Source organism: Coffea arabica, chromosome 8e, assembly GCF_036785885.1.
Source record: "Coffea arabica cultivar ET-39 chromosome 8e, Coffea Arabica ET-39 HiFi, whole genome shotgun sequence".
Taxonomy (NCBI): Eukaryota; Viridiplantae; Streptophyta; class Magnoliopsida; order Gentianales; family Rubiaceae; genus Coffea; species Coffea arabica.
Window position 1 is genome coordinate 52355110 of NC_092324.1, and position 20346 is coordinate 52375455.

The following is a 20346-nucleotide window of genomic DNA, read 5'->3' on the forward strand; positions in this document are numbered from 1 at the left end:
TAAGGGGTTTGTTTGGATTGTAAGTTATTTGAGATATTTTTACTGTAGCATTTTTTGTAATGTGATGTGATGTATGTGAGATAAAAAAATAAAAAAATATATTAAAAATTATAATAATGATGTAAGTAAATATATTTAAAAAAAAATCAGCTGTCCAAACTTTACAGATGCTATCACTTTGACACTTAGAGGCGTCTATAAACTGTTGATAGCGTTGCAATGCATCTATTGTCCTTAAAATAAATAAAAGGAAAAATCGAGAGAGAGAGATCTACTTCTAGAGGTCTGTCACTCCGTCTATAAATGGTACCATCCAGCGTTTAATATCATCCATCGTCCCCGCGATCAAAGCAGACTAGTATAGCAGCATAAGATCTAGCAATGGCGACTGCCACTGAAAAACATAAACCACCATTACCACTCCATTCTCACAGGTTCTTGCGTCGCAGATACTTTAACCGTGCATTTGCAGCTATCTACATACTTTCCTTCTTAGCTCTACTATACCACCATACACTCGCGCTATCTAAAGAGACCAAAACCTTAGTTTCCATCTCTGTATCCATCTCCTTGCTTATAGCTGATCTTTTTCTTTTTTTCATGTGGTCCACGACGCAGTGTTTTCGCATGAATCCACTAGTTCGTAAAGTTTTTCCTGAAAATCTAGAGAAAGTGGTTTCCAGGGAAAGTTTTCCTGCTTTGGACATATTTATATGTACTGCAGATCCATACAAGGAGCCGCCTTTGACTGTTATTAACACGGCCTTATCAGTTATGGCTTATGATTACCCAACCCAAAAGATTTCTGTTTATGTATCGGATGACGGAGGTTCACAGCTTACTTTGTTTGCTTTCTTGGAGGGTGCAAAATTTGGTAGACATTGGTTACCTTTCTGCAGGGAAAATAGCATCATGGAGAGGTGCCCGGATGCTTACTTCAGCTCTAACTATTCAGCAAACTCTAAAACTCAACATATCAAGGTAACTTACATCTTAATTACTGCACACGGGTCTTCAGCTCTCAAGTAGTTTGTATTTGCAAAATTTCCCTTCTTTTGAACTCGAAGTGGTTTTGATTCTGTCATGTTCGGATTCTAGTAACTTTTGGTGTGAATTCACACAACTTTGGTATAATCATAAATTAGTTGTATGAGTTTGACAAAATTTTTTATGTTTTTCGTGACTATTGGTTTGAATTCATACAACTTTGGTAGAATATATATGTATATCAAAGTCATACTATTTTACACTAAATATTGTGATAATTACATAATTGGACCAAACTGGACAAAAGTTCAGGCCCGAATCCTATACAATGATGCTTGCTCATGCAATATTTTCTGAAAGCATTGGTAATATCATGAGCATAAACTCATTTTTTTTTAAAAAAAAAAAATGGAACAAGTTATGAAAAATCATCAGAGCTGGGGCTCTAGTTCTATTGTATCCTTCTGTTCTAGTACGAATAAGGATTTCATAAGCAAGTAGAAGGTTAAAGATTTTGATGCGGTTCAGTCTCCAGATATCTTGGCAACAGGGGGATGATCATGTCATGTGACCCCACATTATCACATTTGTATGTATCCCGAGGTATTTGTTCCATTTGGTTCAAGTTTCATGCTGCTATCAACCTTTTTTTGTCACCAATTATATCAACTCTGTAGGTTGTTGATAAAGAATATTCTGTGGTATTATTAGCTACAGTCAAATGCATGCTTAGCTTAGTGATGTGGAAATTAATGATTGTACGTACCACTATACTTTAACAGAAGTTAAGAATGTGTAAGGCAGCAGGGTCTGGATAATGCTAAGCAACTCTAGCGTCAGCTTTGTTGTTTGTCAATAATGTCACGCTTGACCAAGTCCTGCCATTTCATTTGATCATAATAATAATAATAATAATACCGTCATGAAAGCTGAGAAGTGCCAAATAAATTATTGCATTCCCGGAAAGCTGAGAAGTAGTCAAGGTCAGAGTAAGCTGTGGTCATTATACGCTGGTTTTAGATTTTAGAAAAAGGAGGTCGTGGCAAGCTGCCTTGGACCGTCCTACCTATTAATTACTAATTAGTGATGTGATCCAACCCTCCATCTAAACCTGGCCCTTCGCTGATGAGCAGTCGTTGGAGGTGACAGCACAAAGCGGGCATTAATGGTTCCTCAACGGTTCCCGACCTTGATTGGATGAGAATAATTTGTGTGGCTCAGAAAATTACAAGAAGATGTGCATCAATTTTGTGAATACACTCACAAAAAATAAATAAATAAATGCATTTATATTTTGTGAAGTAGTACTAGTAGTTTAATTGAGATACTTCTGTGCCATGCATGTTTCTAATGGGTGGCGTCCCTCCCAGATGATGTATGAGAAGATGAAGATGAGGGTAGAAAGTGCGGTGGCGAAAGGTGAGATAGCGGATGAGTACATCACCAGCGAGCAAGAGCGCACGGCTTTTAGTAAATGGACTCCAGGATTCACTCGACAACAACATCCTTCTGTGGTTCAGGTTACTCATTATTAGTAGTCGTAGTAGTACATTATGCATTTCATTCCACATTCAATTCATACGTACGTTTAATTTTTTTTTTTTCGGCCACATTCATACTTGTGCAGGTCTTACTGGACAGTCGTCAGGACAGAGACATAACTGGAGATTCGATGCCAAATCTCATCTACCTTTCCCGAGAGAAAAGCAAGACATCCCCGCATCATTTTAAGGGTGGTGCCCTCAATGCCTTGGTACGTAAGTCGGGCAATTTTTCATAGCTGTGCCATTTGCAATTTTGCATCCTTCTTCCAACTGCTTTACAATCAACTAGCTTAACTCCGCGTCCACCCTCCCTCACCCCTCACCTCACATCCTCATTGGCTCTTGTCTCAATCCTAGTAGGATCACTAACACTTGTCAAATTATTATGGTTAGATCACTAGAACGCTGTAAATATATATATATATATATATATATATATATATATATATATTAAAAAAAAGGATAACTTTTTTATACTCTGTTTGTGCGTATGCAATTTTTTTTACACTAGCAGGCAGGTTTGGATCATGGTACATGATATGAATTCAAATTTGAAATTCAAATCATGCACATGCGTCATACATCCACAGCTACTGGCGAACAAAAAAAAAAATCACTGCCATATATATAGGTAGGTGTATAAAAAATTAATTCTAAAATGAAAGATGTTATGCTAATTTGAAATTCGACGTCTTATATTTCGTGAATTTAGATTAATCATATTTATTTTCAAAGTTCTTAGTCAAGATTTTAAATAAATTTCGGAGCGACTTAAACCTTTATACTATGAGCTTATTATATAATCCTAAAAATTACAGTCGAAGAAAGAATATATTTATTTTTGACTAATACCACTGCATTTTCACATCTGTTTGCATGTGTTCGGGAAATATAAGCCTGCAAATGAATAAGACGTTAATTTTACGCATCCATTGCTCCTGATTCCACGATCCTATTACTTTTAAAACAATCCCGATTTTAAATATAACGTTAGTATATAACCTAACCTAACCTAACCTAACCGACTCTTTTTATTCGTCTCTCTTTCCAAAGCTTCGTGTATCGGCAGTTTTGACCAACGCACCTGTAATTCTCACACTGGACTGCGACATGTTCTCCAACGATCCACACACAGTCCAACGGGTTCTATGTCTCTTCATGGACCATTCAGTTCGGCCCAACCTCGGCTACATACAGTTGCCACAGGTATTTAACGGGCTGAACAAGGCTGACATCTATGGTTGTGAGTTCAAGCCACTATTTCAAATGAATCCTCGCGGCATGGATGGGCAGAAAGGCCCAAACTACTATGGCACTGGATGCTTTTTCGTTCGACGGGCTTTCTTTGGCGGACCATCATCAAGTGTTCAGCCAGAGATCCCAGAACTGAGTCCAGACCAAGGTGTCAAGGAGCCCATTACGTCTGAAAAAATTTTAAAGCTTGCCAACCTGGTAGCTGGCTGCAACTACGAGAACCACACCAACTGGGGCTCTAAGGTATGCAATGTCGAGTGAGAGGCCTTTCTGGCCGATTTTGTCGGGCTCGATCTAATTGTCGTAAATTAGTTGTGTAAGTTGACAAAATTTACGTTTGCACTAAAGTTAAATCATTTTATACCAAATGTGGTAAGAAAACCACACAATTGGACAAAAGTTCAACTGGAGAGGCCCAAATCCCTGAATCTCATTGTAGTCGTATAATTGGGTTGTATACAGTTGCATTAAATAGACAGTTTAAACGCGTAAAATCACGGGAAAAAAATTTTAAAAGAAAAAGTTCAGAATAAGGCAACCAAGTTTTTTTTTTTTTTTTTTTTTCTATACTCGTGATACTTTGCTTGCTGTTTCTTTGGTGGTAAAAGAACTTCACAATTTGATGTGCAGATAGGATTCAAATACGGTTCTTTGGTGGAGGACTACTACACTGGTTATAGGCTTGTTTGCGAGGGATGGCAGTCAGCATTTTGCGATCCTGAGAGGCCAGCCTTTCTTGGGGACATACCCATCTCCCTAAATGATGCCTTGAGCCAAACCAAGCGATGGTCCGTAGGACTACTGGAGGTGGCTTTCTCCAAGTATAGCCCAATAACATTTGGGGTCCAGGCAGTTGGGTTTCTGGAGGCTCATTGTTTCGGCCATTATGCTTTCTGGCCTGTTTGGTCCGTTCCCGTCGCCATCTATGCCTTCCTTCCCCAGCTCACTCTCCTCAACAATATGCCCATCTTTCCCAAGGTAATAAAGCTTTTAATGGGCTTATTCTCATATCCTAAATTTTTTGTATCTAGCTACCAATATTCCTTCAATCCTATTTTTGCAGGACACAAAATATAAGAAAGTGAAGAAAAGTGCAAGAAAATTTTAAATTTTCTGCCAACCGAACATATACATGAATTGGAAAAAAACCGACTTTCCTTCAATTTCTCACACTTTTCTTTGCAAACAAACACTACCTTACTGTTTTGCATTGACATGAAAGTACAAATGACAAGGATGGTACTTGTGCTCGTGATAATAGCCAGAAATTACGTTCATGATTTGCCTGTTTGTAGTTAACGCTTCTTATATAGTATAGCATCACTTGAAAATTGAATTCCCAATTCAATCATTAATTATCTCTTTTTTGATCAATGTTGCAGGTATCTGATCCATGGTTTTACCTGTACGCCTTTTTATTTCTCGGGGCATACATACAAGAGTGCCTCGATTTCATTTTAGCCAAAAGCACATTCGAGAGGTGGTGGAACGAACAAAGAATGTGGCTCATCAGAGGCCTAACATCATACCTGTTTGGAACCATTGAATTCTTCTCCAAACTTGTAGGCATTCCAACGCAGGGTTTCAATGTCACAAGTAAAGTAGTTGATGATGAGCAAGGCAAAAGATATGGTCAGGGGATATTCGAATTTGGGGTTCCGTCACCAATGTTTCTGCTGTTATCAGTGGCTACAATTATCAATTTGATCGCCTTTCTTGGCGGTTTCCTGGAGGTGCTGAGGGGAGGAAACTTGGATGGTTTGTTTGTCCAGTTGTTTATTGCTGGTTTCGCGGTATTGAATTCCTTGCCACTTTACGAGGCCATGGTCCTCAGAGCTGATAAAGGCAAAATGCCTACCAAAACCACCATCATTTCGGCTTTTATTGCTTTGGGTCTTTGTGTTATGAGTTCTTTCATGCTCCAGACCTAGTAAGGGATATTTTTCCTTTGTTGCTAATGTATCCGGGATTAGAAAGATCTAAATGAATACTTGTAGAATATCCTGATATAGCTTTAAATTACTTTACTTCTCCATGGACAACTCTCTGATTCATGGTGGAAGCTACGTTCTTTAAAGAAAAAGGAATACCTCCGCAATTAGAACAACTGGACACTGAGGCTTTCCTGACAAGGTTTACAGTCAATTACGTGTATAAGTGGAAAAGGAGGGAAAATAAACTACAGTTTACATTCCATGACATCCGGTATCTGAACTTAGCTTGTGCCCAGGTCAGAATTTCAACACTCCGATTCAATATGATAAAGAGGGGAGCCCTTTTTGCCCTCTTAGATCATAACAAATCCAAATTTAGCTTATTGGCAATTGAATAAGGGAGTGAGGGCAAATCAGTGCTACGAATTCTTCTGAGGCTGCACCTTTTAGCAGCTCCACAATTCTGTGAGACAATTTGTCTTCCCACTTTATCCTTGTTCAAGCTGTTGATTCATCAAGCAATCCTGGTTTGTTGTTTCGAGTCATGTGTGGTGATAAATTACCATTTCTCCACATTCTGTACAAAAGGTGCAAGAACAGAGTTCTAGATTACGTGTTCGAACCTTGAATCCTGATAATGACTGATTCTGCATGTAAATTAGTTTGTTCGTTGTCAATGCAAACAGAATCACTAGATCCTGATGATCCTTCCTTTGGAACTATACGATGTTCTCCTGTAAAATCTTCAACATCTGTCACAACTATACTTAGTTGCTCTTGCTGTTCTGCATAGAAGACTCGCGGACTCTGGTTGGAGTTCTGAGCATCTGGAGTGGGTAGGTTATTTCCAGATGCAGGTGGCTCAGGGTTGCTATTTTTGGTTGAAATAACAACAGAGCATCTGCAAAGTGGACAAGTTGAGTTTGAATGGAGCCAATGACGTATACATTCAGTATGAAAAACATGTTTGCACGATGGGAGCTGGTGCAGTTCCTCTTTGACCTCAAATTCACCAAGGCAAACACAGCACCTGTAAAGTTTATGCGTGAATATCATCATTTTCAGTTCAATGCAGAGAACATTCTCTTTCAGCTGGATCCCATGGCCCAGTGGTTACTGCCTACTGCATGAAATGTTTCCCCAGAACTTATCTATCCAATTTGCATATACGTACACATTTGTGCTTTAAAGTATCGCACCAAATTAATCACTTCAGGTACTAGTTTTCCATCTCTCTTTTTACGGGTGAAAGGTTTTTCCATGCCAACTTTTGCCATTTTCTTGAAATTTGAATGACACGTTTGCACTAATTAATTCAGTACAGATAACAACAGCGAACTGTCCAGAATTGAGTTCATTAGGAGTACAGTTCACTGGGATTCATTTTAATCTGCTGCTATTAAAGTAGAGAGATTGAAGAATTCGATATTCCAAATTACAGGTGGAGCTGTTTCTTAGGCTATTATAACTAGGAAGAATGAAATCACTCCAGAGACAGAAGACTGGTTCAGATTTCCTGCACTAAATCTGTGAGAACTATATATAATATCAATTTACTATCTTCGAAGTGTATTTACGTGTACCATTTTCACAGAGCCCTGATTTCATCGATGCAGCGAACTTGAAATTCATTTTGAGCAAAATTTAACACGTAAAGGATTGAGCCCACCAAGATCGCCTTCTGCATACTGAGATAAACTACAAAACTTTAAGAGAGGAAATTTGAATTCTTACAGCGTCTCCTTGGCCTTTGAATGTTCATCAAATAGTATTACCGGGAGCTTTTCCTTGAGGATCTCCACATCTGTCCCCTGTTACAGAAAAAGAAGATTGATTAGAAACACAGATTACAAGATTGATGAAAGTAACTCATGTCTATCAATCACTGTACATGTATTCCTTGGCAACAAGTATAGAAGCTTGAAGTAAATCTTTCTGCAGGAGACATCACTAGAACTTTATGGAACTAAACAAGTTGGTATTCAACCATAATGTCTGTCTTGTTTTTTCAGCTACTCTTAACTGGCAAATTTGTGTATTGCAGTAGGAATATAGAACTACTACTTAAGTGGACTAGGGTCATCTAAGTTGGTTTTATTTTGTTTTTCTTCTCTTGGTCATGGATCACCGTGTGTGTATCGGAGAGGAGAGTTCTTACCGATGAATGAACAAGGGCCGCTTGATTTGAGCTTTCCGGAAGGTTTGCTGAAGGTGAAGAAATAGTGGAAACTCTCTTCTTGAGATAGAACAAGTAAAACAGGAGAAACAGAATGATGGAAAAGAGTATTGGGATTGAGAATATAAACGCCTGGTACAGTTTAAGCTGAAGTTCTTGGGAATAAAAGTGAGAAGGGCTCGGAGATTGAGGATCGAACCCCATGAATATTTATAAAAGGTCTAAGATTTCGTGATGGTTTTATTAAGTGAGGTTAAAAAGAATGAGATCAGAAGGCTGTTAGACAGGAGGTATATATGGTAGTTACATACATTGTCGGCCTAAAAGGACTTAACAGTATTAAAGTGATGAGCAAAACGTGGGAAATTCTTCTCGCTTTTCAGATAATGCGACAAGCTCGAAACTTTGCCACGGCAAAAGATCCCTCTCTTGTCTTCATCTCTTCTGGATTCAGGTGGAAACCAAAAGGAGGGAGAGTTGAGGAGTGGGTTGATCAGCAGGTGTTGTACTTGTACGGGAGATTAAAGATAAGATTGTGATGATTCTCCACCTTGTTACGTTAATTTACACATTTGGAAAGAATAGTGATCCGTCTTTTGTTATTCGCGGAAACAGATTAAGGAAGGGTAGGATTTTATTCTTGATCTTTTATCCTCTTCGGCTGTTTTTTGCCTTGATTTTTTGGAAAACAGAACTTGGTCTTGTCCTATTTGGATCGGTCTCCTATCATGACTAGTTTCCAGGAGGAAATGAAGCAAGTTTGTGCAAAATATTCTGCCGTTGCATGATTGATTAACTTCTATCTAATTCCTCAAAGGTTAAGTATGTAAAGTAGCCACCTGGTCCAAAACTCCGGGACGTGACTAACCATCCAGTCAAGATGGTCATTTGTAAGAAGATCAAGATCAATTAATTACGTTCATTTGTTACTGATCACTTCAGTTGGGGTTGCAAAAATACTGGATAAGGGTTTTATGTCCCTGGATCAGGGAAACAAACTTCTGCAACGCTTGATGAAGCATTATTCTGTAATAGAGTCCTTTTTTACCTCCCATTTTGGCCAAAGATTTGAACTATTCTTGATTAATTGCTGCACACATCGCTGTGTACTTTATGTCTCCCCACAATCAGCGGCCAACAAGGTCTGCCTTTTCACTTGCCTTCCTATTTTATGCAAAATTAATGCACCTTTTTACCAACAAAGCCAAAGATATAGCCCAGCATTACGCCTACTGGTCGACTGTGGCAAGGCCAAGGGCAAATCAGTGTCCACTATTTTTGGTGTACAAAATAGTGAGAGCGTTACAACTCACAACTTCTCTACGCTAAATATAAGGATTCATCGGTTAGGATCAATACGGCACTTAATTCCACAGTTGAACGTCAAGCAGAGGAACGAACTTACTTAAAAAAGATGAGGAAAAACATAAGCAAGAAAGAAAGCAAACAAGAAGTGATGTAGCCAAGTAAGATGGAGTGATCTCAGGATCCATGATTATAGGTGAGGCGATTAAACTTTTTGGCATTAAGATAGCCTAATTTACAGTAGAAAAGAAGAAAGCAATGTGAAGGCATAAAATATGGATTGGTAAGATTTAACTTAGTTGGCCACTCAAGAAAATCTGGATTAGTAGCGTTTAAATTAACACGATTGGTAAAATATCTTGCTGTTCAAGATTATGCAGCCTGAATCTACTTTTTATAAAGTGATACATCCTCCCTTTCTTGCTTATTCTATACTATTACTATCTTGAGATCATTTTTCATTTTAATATTGAAACCTTTGTAGATGCTGCTTCATGTGGGCATTTTCAGGGGATAAAGATCAACTGTTGCTTATGGGGGTGATGAAGAGCCTCCTCTTACTGCTTTTTCTCTGAAAAGTGAAAAGTGGGGGCTATGGACATATCTCAAACTGCACCACCACCAGTGAGACTAGATTCTCTGGACATGGCAATCAGCAATTGGCAATTTGGCACAGGCATCAACGTCAGTATCATCGTTTATCTCTCTCTTATACTATTTTTTTCTAACAAACATTAAATGGAAGAAATCTAAACCTGATCCTCAATCCAATCCAAAAGGCAATTGCTGACTTCTGGGTTCGACCAAAGGACTTAAATCTCACTCACTCAATCCTCACTGGACCGATGTGGGAGAAAGGGGAAAGGGAAACACTCGCACTCTTGGTTTTACCCTCAGCATTGGCTATTACCCTCTCCATGACTCTTGTTTCTTTCCAACTTATACTAGCTAGTTATTTGAGGAAGTAAAGTGCTAAGTAAGTGACTTGCACCTTCCTTTTTTTTTTTTTTTTTGGTTTATATTGAAATGAGGGGTCGTAATGAAAGTCGTAGGCCTGAGATTCCAAAGGTTCCATATAAAAACATGTTGATATTATTGTAATCTGGAAGTGTATGTACTACAGACACAACAACATTGGCAAAAGCAGCCATTGGAAAATCTTTTGATGGTTGAATTCCCGCAGGTGATGAATAATTGATTAATGATTAGTGCATTGTGAATTTTATCACAGTTCTGAATAAATCCTAGTCCTCTAAAGTCGGTTTTTCCTTTATGTTTTTCTACCATTTAGGTTGACATTCTATTATTCCCCAAGATAGACCGCACCTCTCACGGCTCAACCACCTCTAAAAGCCAAAAAAAAAAAAAAAAGGCATTCCAGGATAAATTTTTAAAGTGGCCGAAATTAGCAATTCAGCTTTATCAAAACATCTAGTAGGGGAACAAAGACATGGTAGCTTACTGCACCGGTCTGGCTTAGGTCAACTTATAATCGTGCATCTTCGCAGTAAAGCATGAAAATTGTCGCACCAACCAACAAGCTTAAGGTCCGATTTACGCACAATCCAGCATACAAACCCTCCAATCAATTATCATCAACTGGAGAAAGTTGATGATACAGAACTAAAAAAAGGGACTGGCCTAACGAATCTGCGTGTCAGGAGATACATCGTCCAAGGACAATCGAAGCAAAGTGGGCTGGAACTTGGAATTGGCAAGAAAAAGGTTTTGAACGTGGAAGATTACCTTTATTTCCATTTAAACAAAGATGCACTCGTCACAAATTCCGTTATACTATTTGTGAATACTGAATAGGTTACAGGAGGTGATATGAAGTTCGCTGCTTTGCTTATTCAATGTATCCCGTGTAAGAGCAAGTAAGAAAACTTGGAATGCCTTGTCATGTAAAAACTGGCACATACAGCAAAACTGGAGACAGCATTGAATGCCCCCAGCAGATGTGTTTAAAAGATTAGGCGTTGTAACAAGCCAAATCAACGTACAGATCGGTGTATTTAGATGTACAAGAATCTCAGGCTCCACTGTAAATACAAGCAAATGAGTAGTGCTTTTCCCAGTAGACTGATTGTGTCGTATTAAATTCAATTCTAAGTAAAAATGGCAAGCAAAATACACCAGTTCTCAAGCTCAGGAAATGTTTGTCTACTCCAACCTGCCCTCCTTTCTCAACCAGATAAACGAACCAAACTAACTTATATCAGTACTTCCTTTTCCTAACTTTGAAGCTCATTGACCGAATAACATCGTCATCTGCCTTCATTGTTGACTCGAGAACTTCCATGGACTCAGGTTTAGTGAAGTAGGTAAAGAGAAGGTAAATTCCATCCAAGTAAGTGTTCGTCTCTCCTGCTTTGTTTTTCTTTCTGATGCTGTAAGCAAGTGGAATGACCCCTCGATTGAACACTTCTACATACATACCACCACCAGCAACAAGCAACTGCAGGCAAGACACCTTAAACAGATCACTAAAAACAACTTTTTTCAAGCAAAGACAGCTCATAAGTGAATTTGACATCCAAATAATTTCAATATGTGACCGCCTTCCTCAACAAGCCCTTGAGCCTCCTTTGCTATTATATCAAGGATAGTAGGTCTCAGTTAATCGTAGGAAAAGTTGATTTGCTCATGAAGATAGTTAGTTAATGATTGTATTGCTCATTGAAACTCATGGTGTAAATTAATTGACAAACCAACATGCTTGAAGTTATACTTGTTAGCTTATGAGAATTAAACCTTTTACAGTAATTTGAACATCTGATGCTGCTTTTGGTATTTCACATCACCTGTGTTTTGGTTTCAACTTTCAAAAGGAGAGCACAGTCGTAGAGCATTACCCAAGAAACATATGTGCATTAGCAGTGGACATCAGAAAGATGGGAAACTGTTGCACATATACTCGCAGCGGTTAAGATTAGTTTACAGCCTCCCAACATACATTTGGGAGATCAAAGTGAATGTAATCATCGAATTATGTATAATTGGTCGAAGGACAAGGACAGCATAATTAAGCTGAAGAAAGCAAGCAGGTGGTGCATTAAGTAAGTAAACAAATTGCAAGAGTGATACCACCATCTCTCTTTTTAAAAAAAAAAAATTTGGGTAGCAGACTGAAATACTTTTGAGAAAATCTGCTGAGATACCACGCTTTAGTGGGAAATCTACGTGGGTCATAGGAAGTTATAATGGAATATCATCAGACAACAAGTAACCTGCTGCACCTTGACAGATGGTATTCCAACATTATTCACAAACTTTGACATGACAAAATTCGCTTCTTCAGCACTGGTGTCTTTTACACCATCCACACTGTAAGCTGTATCCTAGAAGAAAATAGAAACAAAATTTCCCCAATTTGAAAACCAAATTTTTCTCTAAACACCTAAAAATAAAATAAAAAGAAATAGCCCTTCCGAAGAATCATGAACAAAATTTTAATAGTAATTGAAAAACTGATTTTGAAAACTCAGCGATCCAAACAGAGCTGTAGTTATAGAAGTTGAAATATATCGAACGCATTACAAGAAGCCCAGCTGTCCTAAAATTGTAGCTGTAGAAGTTGAAAAATATGCTAACTTTATCACCATTAATCAAACCAATAACGCACAAAGACAACTGTTTTAAGAAAAAAAAAAAAAAAGGCCACTAAAACATGCATATTGACCATCACAATTTTCAGCAGATAAAAATAGAAGTTAATTCAAATAAATCCAAAAAAAGAAAAGTACCTCCTCATACTTCTGGGTAAGAGTGAGGCGCTCATCTTCAGACATGTCGGGTCTCAACACCGCCATGGTCTCATATTGTCGAAGCCCAGGTGGGCACTGGGGCTCTTCTTTATCCTCAACGGCAGCGATGCCGGAGCCGGGTGAAATTGGGGGGTCATCATCGGCACCCAAGCCACCTTCAAAAAATGAACCCGAGAAGTCCAAAGTCTGAGCCTTTACTGATAAAACTGGAATTTTGGTTAGCGGGTGGAGGGGTTTATGGAATTTAGGAAATGGTGAGTTTAGTGAGCGAGTGAAGGAGAGGACTGTGGGGGAGGGGGAGTTGAGTGAAGGTGAGGAAATTAAAGAAGATGAAAGCATTGTTGTTGGGATTGAAGGGACTTTAGTTCTGGGTACTGGGCATTCACATTCTTTGTTGGATTGGAGGGACTGGAGATGGGAAGTTTTGCAGTGACAGGATAAGGGGACAATTTACTGATTTTCCTGGGACACTTCACCTACGGCGTCGTTTGGAACGCAAACATGTAGTAGTGGCAGTGGTGTCTTGTTCCAGGTACCCATTACACGAACTTATCATCTAATTTGACCATTGTCTCATTGTGAGGAAGCTGGAATTGTTGTCAGCATTTGTTAGGATAGTAAATTATTTGTTAAATTTTATTTTTTTACATCATTAATATATTTATTAATCACTTTTTTATTTCATATACATCGTATTAAAAAAAAGCATTACATATCTTTTTTAAAAAAAATTATTTCAAATAATCTATTATCCAAACACTTCTAATAATGATGAGTGAGTGCATAAGCTGCTGGTATACTTTCACAATATGAAATGTTGTCTTCATTTGTCATTCATGTAGGCTTTTATTATGTTGGTTCAAGCGGGATGAGCTTGCATCCCTTAACCATGAGTTCTGGAATTTGAATTTCATGAGATTGAAAAATATAATGTTGAGAGAATTTTTCCTCGTAAGAGATTCGACGTGATTCGAATAGGATTGATCGCAGCAGATTGTAAAATGGACATGAATACCTGTGAATTCTACCCAAAAAAAAAATGCAGGCCTTTACGTATTTGCTGCATCTTTACACGTTTGTTTGTACTTTAAAATTATGTGACTTTCTTTCTATCTATGCCCACAATTTGAATTTTGGTGTGGTGGAGTTCGCTGTATTGGGCCATTTACCTTTGGGATGGTTGTCACCTGTCAGGCCTGCCTTTGTTCCACTGGACTGGATCCAACATCTCAAGTCCTGTGTAGGTTGAAACCGAGCTACTGTGTTCTTCAAATACATTTTTTGTCATGAGATGCGAGATAAAATATTAATTAAAAAATTATGAATGTGATGGAAAGACATGTTTATAGAATTTTTGAGAAATTTCTTTTGGCAAACAATCTCTATTTTTAACTATACCATCAAAAGTATTGCAATTCTTCAATTTTGAATTTATTTTACTTATATTCATATCTCACTTAATCCAGTCATCCATTTCTCTATTTTAGGTAGCATGCCTAATTGAAGAGAACTGTTGTTTGAATATTTGAATTTTAACTATTTATTTAATCAAAATTTTAAATTATTTTCTCACACTTATAACAAATTCTATCATTTTTAAAGAATTTGAATTTCTTTTTATTATGAATTTTCTCTCTCCTTAACAAATTTTATCTTGCTTTTAATAAATATAAATTATATTTTATTCATATGGAGTGATTTTATAATGGATTTAAATTGTCGCATCGTAAATTCATTAATGGTGCCAGAAACAATATATCCGCTTTATGACAAAATAGAATATATTAATTTTCTATTTGAAAGTAAGAATAAAAAAAAAAAAAAAAGGCAATTGCCTTGCATTAGCCTCTTGAGATATGGAAGGATCCCAAGAGTAGTACAATGTGCTATCGGACCATGACGTTTTGCAGAGACTACAGAGTCCTTGGATGCTGTTTGATTTCTTTTTGGACCCCCGCAGTAACCGAACCCTGAGCCTCGAATGGTTTAGGCCATCACGTTAGCCCACCCTAATCAAATTCGAGCCCAATTTGTACTCCAAATTTGTAACATTGTAAACGAATCAAAATGGAATAGAACTTTTAAACTCTCCGCCTCGGTTGAATTTTTGGGTTCGAATTCAAATTTGATCTCGAAATTCTATACAAAAATAAATTTTAAAATCGAGTTCAATTCAATTTAACATTTGATAGGTTTCAAGTTCGATTCGAAAACTTAAATTTTTACCCTTTAGTACTATTTTATCAACAATTCCTATGTAGAACCTACATAATAATATATAATAAATGGAAAGTTATACATAAAATGCTAATAATACTCTTAAATAAAAAATATAAAAAACTTATTCGAAACCTTTTATGAGTCGAGTATGTATGAATTCATGCGTGTTCAATTCGAAACCTCGATGAAATCCTAATCTCGTTCAAATTTGAGTTCAAGCTTGTCAAGATTCAAACTCGAATTGAGCTCAAGTTGTTTCAGTTAAAGGCTTGAGCCATCTACACTACAACCCTACTTTAGGAATTAAACCAAGTTTTGTTACTAGTTGATAGTTGCTAAATGGACTAGTTATCTTTACTTCAGAGATAAAATTTGCTTTCCAACAATCTATTAATGAAACTTGCCTTTTTATTTGGGAAAAAATTAGTCGATTAGGGGCAAGTCTAATCTCACTCTGAATCGGAATTTATTGTTTAGCCCATGGACAAGTCTGATTTTGATTATGAATTTTGAGGCAATTCTCTTGCCTATGCATACAGTGGAGGAGGGGAGGGGTAATGGCTGTAGTAGTGATGGTGGGTAGTGATGAAAATTTAACAAAATTTTAAAAATATCCTAATAAAATTTTAAATTTTAAAACTACTCTAAAAAATTTTCAAAAACACTACCATCTACTGTGGAAAGTTTTTTGAAATATAATAGTGTGAAATTTTTCAAAGGCAGCCCCCAAAAATGCCCAAATTCATACGGACCATTTGTTTATTCACCTTGTTGATAAGACCAGCCCAATACACCAAAAGCACCTGCCCTGCTGGTTTAGACTTAATGCATTCATGCTAGATAGAAAGACGAAACCGGAAAAGTCCGAGCCCGAACCAAAACCTCTTAGTATTAGTTTGCTTGTCAACGAAGAATAGAACAAGCTACAAAGCCAACAGAACACAGAGGGGTTTTCGTTTTGTTTTTTTTTTTTGAAAGAAAGAAGAAAGAGAGGAAAGGCTGGTTCTAATATTGGCAATGGATCCTAAATTTATTGAGGTTTCACAGCTGTTTGATCGATTCAAAGCTGCCTTCGTCCGCAACGATTTGGATACCTGTGCTAATCTTCTCTCTCAGCTCAAGGTAAGCCTCCACCCTACTCCCAAACTTCCTATTCTCAATTCTATTGATTTTGTGTGATTTTTTTACTTCGCCCCTCGAAACCCTAGCTAATATTCCCTTCTGCTAGATTTCTTTCCTCTTTTTTTTTTTTATATGTTTTTCAGTTCAATATGGGGAAACTATTAGGTTGTACAAGAAGAATCTTTGCAAGCAATTGCAAATCTGGAGTAGCGTTTTTGTTGTAAAGGGATTACGAATAAGATGCTTTTAGAACTTAATACTAGTATGCGAAACTCAGATCTGGGTGCCATGATGAATTACTGCCGAGTTGGGAATGAGTCGGCTCAAAATTGTAATTTCCTGAATTAGACATTTAAATATCCTATTGAGAAATTATACTAAATATCTAAAACAAAATATTGCCTTTGGAAGAATGAGAGGCTTAGGAACATCGTTTCTTGAAAATAACGTACATGTTGGTGGGAACACTAGAATCTAAGTAAATTGGTTTTGCTGGGGTGTTTGCTCAATGGCAGACCTTGGTAATCTCGTTTCCTTCATCATAGAACCACTAGTACTATAACCATGATGCCTGAATATGGTGTTCACTTCATTATAGTATCTCAAACTGTTTCTAACATTTCTTTTTTCTCTTTTCTTTTTAATAAATGCACTTGTAAATTGCACATTTTGTTCACATTGCTTGATCATTAAATGTTTCAGTGTCGATGTGATAGAAGAATTAGCTTATAGATTTCCTTGTTCGCATAAGTAATCAGTTCTTTTTTGTTAATTAGTATGTATTTTATGTTAGAAATTCAATTGTAAATTTGACGTATTTTGCTTCTAATTGCAGGTCTCATTGACTGGATTTAAGAGTCTTCCTCCATTATTTGAGAACACACCAAATGCAATCCGCGAGTTATCGCTAGCAAGTAATTTTCTTCACTAACTTTAGGTGATTTACCCAGCATTCTAGTGATATATGATATCATTTGCTTAATTAGCAAAGGACATTCCCCTCCCCTCCTGGGCGCGGGGGGGGGGGGGGGTGTTCGTTAATTATCTGTAAGAATGACAGATGGGGCATGCAAGCAAGCAGGAACCCGTATGAAACAAACAAGTGAATTCTTAGTGTTGGGAAGTATCACATAGAATGGAAATATCATCTCCCTGAATTGGGGAAAGTGGAAATTTGAAACCATCCTTGATATAGTATTTGATATAGGATTAAACATCCGGTATGCTATTTGATATAGTATTAAACATCCTGTATGCTATCTGCATGTGCTATTTATTTACAGCTGAGAGAAAGTTCTCTCATTTCTTCGACTGATATTATCTGTTACTTTGATGAAATACAGGAGATATTTATGAACATGCAGTCGTTTTGAGTGTCAAGATTGAGGATCAGGATGCCTTTGAGAGGGATTTCTTTCAGCTCAAACCTTACTACACTGATGCCCGGTAAGTATTGTATTATGGTACAACATTTCAAATTAAAGAAACTTCTAACAGATGTAAACTTTTGAGATGTCTAGATTATTATCCATGTATGTTCATTATGCTTAGTAGCTAATGCTGCATTTTCTGTGTCTAATAGAAATGGTTATTTCTTCGAATTGTGTCATTTACTTCGTACAAAAATCTAAATCATCTTAGGTGATTGTTGGAGTTGGAATGTTGTCATTTGTGGATAGGATTGGTCATAACTCTTCAAGACGTATTGGAGGCATCCATCTTTATGTTGGTGTATGTGGCTGTGTTTTAGAATTCATTAGCTGTCTGAGTGTTGCTGCATCACACTAATCCTTGGTATTGATGGGTAGTATAAAGATTCTGCCTACTTGCATGCACTTCTTATTTGATGATTGATTAGCAACTGGATTTGCTTGTCTAGATTTGTTCATATGTCTTCTGTGATATTTGAATAGAGTTTAAGTAGTTTTAGTTTCAACTTTCAAGCTGAAGCTTATGAATTCTCTCTTTCCTCTCTCCCCACTGTTGTCCCCCTAAAATTCCATGGAGCAGAGGTCGTCTATCACCATCTCCTCAGGAGTACCCAATCTTAGGCCTTAACCTTTTGAGACTACTTGTGCAAAATAGAATTGCTGAATTCCATACAGAACTGGAGCTGCTTTCTCCAAGTGCACTGGAGAATCCTTGCATCAGGCATGCTATCGAATTAGAGCAATCTTTCATGGAAGGAGCTTATAATCGTGTCTTAAGTGCTAGACAGACTGTACCTCATGAAACTTATGTTTATTTCATGGATCTGCTAGCGAAGACAGTCAGGTATGGTTTTTTCTGTTTGGTTATTGGCATCTATATGGTTATTGACGGAGAGCAATTACCAGACTACTTTTGCAAACATATTTTTGGGTATTCTTTCTATTTATGCACTGCCTCAGTTCTTCAAGAGTTTCAACCTCTTCCCCCACCCACAAAAAAAAAAAAACTCGCCTAAGAAAAAGCTGCAAAGCTACTTATTGGCAAACTAATTGCCGACACATTGTTTTTTTTTTTTTTAATAGCAGTCTTTGTTTTGCAACAAACTGTAGTTATTGAACCTGTGTCCATGTGTGGACTCATGCCTATAGGTTATGTGCTCGATCTATCCAGTTTTGTGCATTTATCTTTTTGACTGTGATTTGTAGAGATGAGATAGCTGGCTGCAGCGAGAAGGCATACGACAGTCTTTCAGTTAAGGATGCACGACAAATGTTGTTGTTTTCTTCAGACAAAGAAGTTTTGGAATATATTAGAGAGGTAATCAATTATACGTCCTCTTCTCTGTTGTGTCTTTTACATGATTTTCCACTGTTTTGTCCACTGGCTGTGCGTGACAGATAATAGTCCAAGTATCTTCTCTCTCATCCATGGTCTTTTATTGTTCTTCTACCTTGAAATTTTGGGAGAGGAGAGGATTTTGCATTAGACAGTGGAGACAACAGAAAAATCAGTTGCAGCATCAGGCTTCAGATTCCTTAATAGTGCCAATTTTCTTTTATTTGAGAAAGAGTATCCTTTGGATTATCTCTCATATGTTCATTGACCTGATCTCCAACAACCTCACTCCCCGGTCTCATCTTCACTGCGATATGTAAGGACATGGCCGGCCACTTTACACAATCATAACTTAGGGTAGTTTCCTTTCTACCACTTTCTGAACTTGAGCAAAAGCTTAAGGTGGAGTTGAACTCGAAACACTCTTTTTTATGCGAATATATGTATTTATTTTGTTGCTATCCTGGTCTACGCACGTGGACATTCTGGTCTCTAGGACTTTGTTGGAAGAGCTTGTTTGTTGTTCTTTTCAGTGACAAAATTTACATGTTGAGAGTGTAGCATGATCATAATCTTGCCAACCTCCATATAACTGGAAATGTGACAAATGGTATACCATGCTTTATTTGCAGGATCACCCTGACTGGGAGATAAAGAATGGGCTTGTGATTTTCCAAAGAGCAAAAGAATCTGCACCTTGCAAGGAGATACCTTCTCTGCAGCTCATCAATCAGACACTCAGTTATGCAAGGGAGCTGGAGCGGATTGTTTGATAAATGAATGTCCCTCTCTGTCTTTGTGTTTCTAATTGATCTTTACCTTCCTTTTTCTTTTTCGGGATTTTCTCTGTATCTGGGTGCTTGAAGCTTCGGCAAAACACCTTCCATATGATTAAATACAAGAAAGATTCCAAATTCCTAGGATTCCATATGATTGAGCCTTTTGTCAATGTTTTGCCAGTAATCATGCTAGAACATGAATCGTCTTCCTCGGTTGATGGCAATTTATATCCGTACTGCTTGGCATCAGTAGATGTGGATTGGGGCTCGACTTTCGAGCTGCAATTGCTGATGGTCCAGTTACTTTTGGACTCGGTGTATTGTGTGCAGACAGGACTGGACCACAAATAGAAGCATCGTAAAATGAGCTACGGAATGAAAGGGAAACATGAATTTCGTATTCGGACGGCTGCGACACAATATTATTGTTTTGCAAAAGATTCTTGTGGAGTGACAATTCGGGCTATTAATTAAACAATAATTTTGATAAGG

General features: G+C 37.5%; 4 protein-coding genes across 4 annotated transcripts; 2 read left to right on the forward strand and 2 right to left on the reverse strand.

Moving 5' to 3' along the window:
• The first annotated feature begins 238 nt into the window (after window positions 1-238).
• On the forward strand, window positions 239-5786 carry LOC113703656 (cellulose synthase-like protein G3). Its single transcript, XM_027225095.2, has 6 exons — window positions 239-981; window positions 2358-2507; window positions 2615-2740; window positions 3585-4028; window positions 4416-4763; window positions 5168-5786. Exons 1-6 carry the CDS (start codon window positions 382-384, stop codon window positions 5714-5716), a joined length of 2217 nt encoding a protein of 738 aa, XP_027080896.1. The 5' UTR covers window positions 239-381; the 3' UTR covers window positions 5717-5786.
• A 228-nt stretch (window positions 5787-6014) lies between these two features.
• Window positions 6015-8363, reverse strand: LOC140012943 (probable E3 ubiquitin-protein ligase RHA4A). Its single transcript, XM_072061617.1, has 3 exons — window positions 7878-8363; window positions 7454-7530; window positions 6015-6749 (listed from the first exon to the last, which is right to left on the reverse strand). The coding sequence occupies exons 1-3, from the start codon at window positions 8097-8099 to the stop codon at window positions 6329-6331; spliced, it is 720 nt and encodes a 239-aa protein (XP_071917718.1). The 5' UTR covers window positions 8100-8363; the 3' UTR covers window positions 6015-6328.
• Window positions 8364-11119: 2756 nt separating this feature from the next.
• Window positions 11120-13454, reverse strand: LOC140013008 (small ribosomal subunit protein bS6c-like). Its single transcript, XM_072061889.1, has 2 exons — window positions 12947-13454; window positions 11120-11658 (listed from the first exon to the last, which is right to left on the reverse strand). The coding sequence occupies exons 1-2, from the start codon at window positions 13304-13306 to the stop codon at window positions 11419-11421; spliced, it is 600 nt and encodes a 199-aa protein (XP_071917990.1). The 5' UTR covers window positions 13307-13454; the 3' UTR covers window positions 11120-11418.
• A 2550-nt stretch (window positions 13455-16004) lies between these two features.
• On the forward strand, window positions 16005-20005 carry LOC113703996 (26S proteasome non-ATPase regulatory subunit 8 homolog A). Its single transcript, XM_027225566.2, has 6 exons — window positions 16005-16309; window positions 17145-17223; window positions 17653-17755; window positions 18320-18583; window positions 18946-19057; window positions 19708-20005. Exons 1-6 carry the CDS (start codon window positions 16205-16207, stop codon window positions 19846-19848), a joined length of 804 nt encoding a protein of 267 aa, XP_027081367.1. The 5' UTR covers window positions 16005-16204; the 3' UTR covers window positions 19849-20005.
• The last annotated feature ends 341 nt before the right edge of the window (window positions 20006-20346 follow it).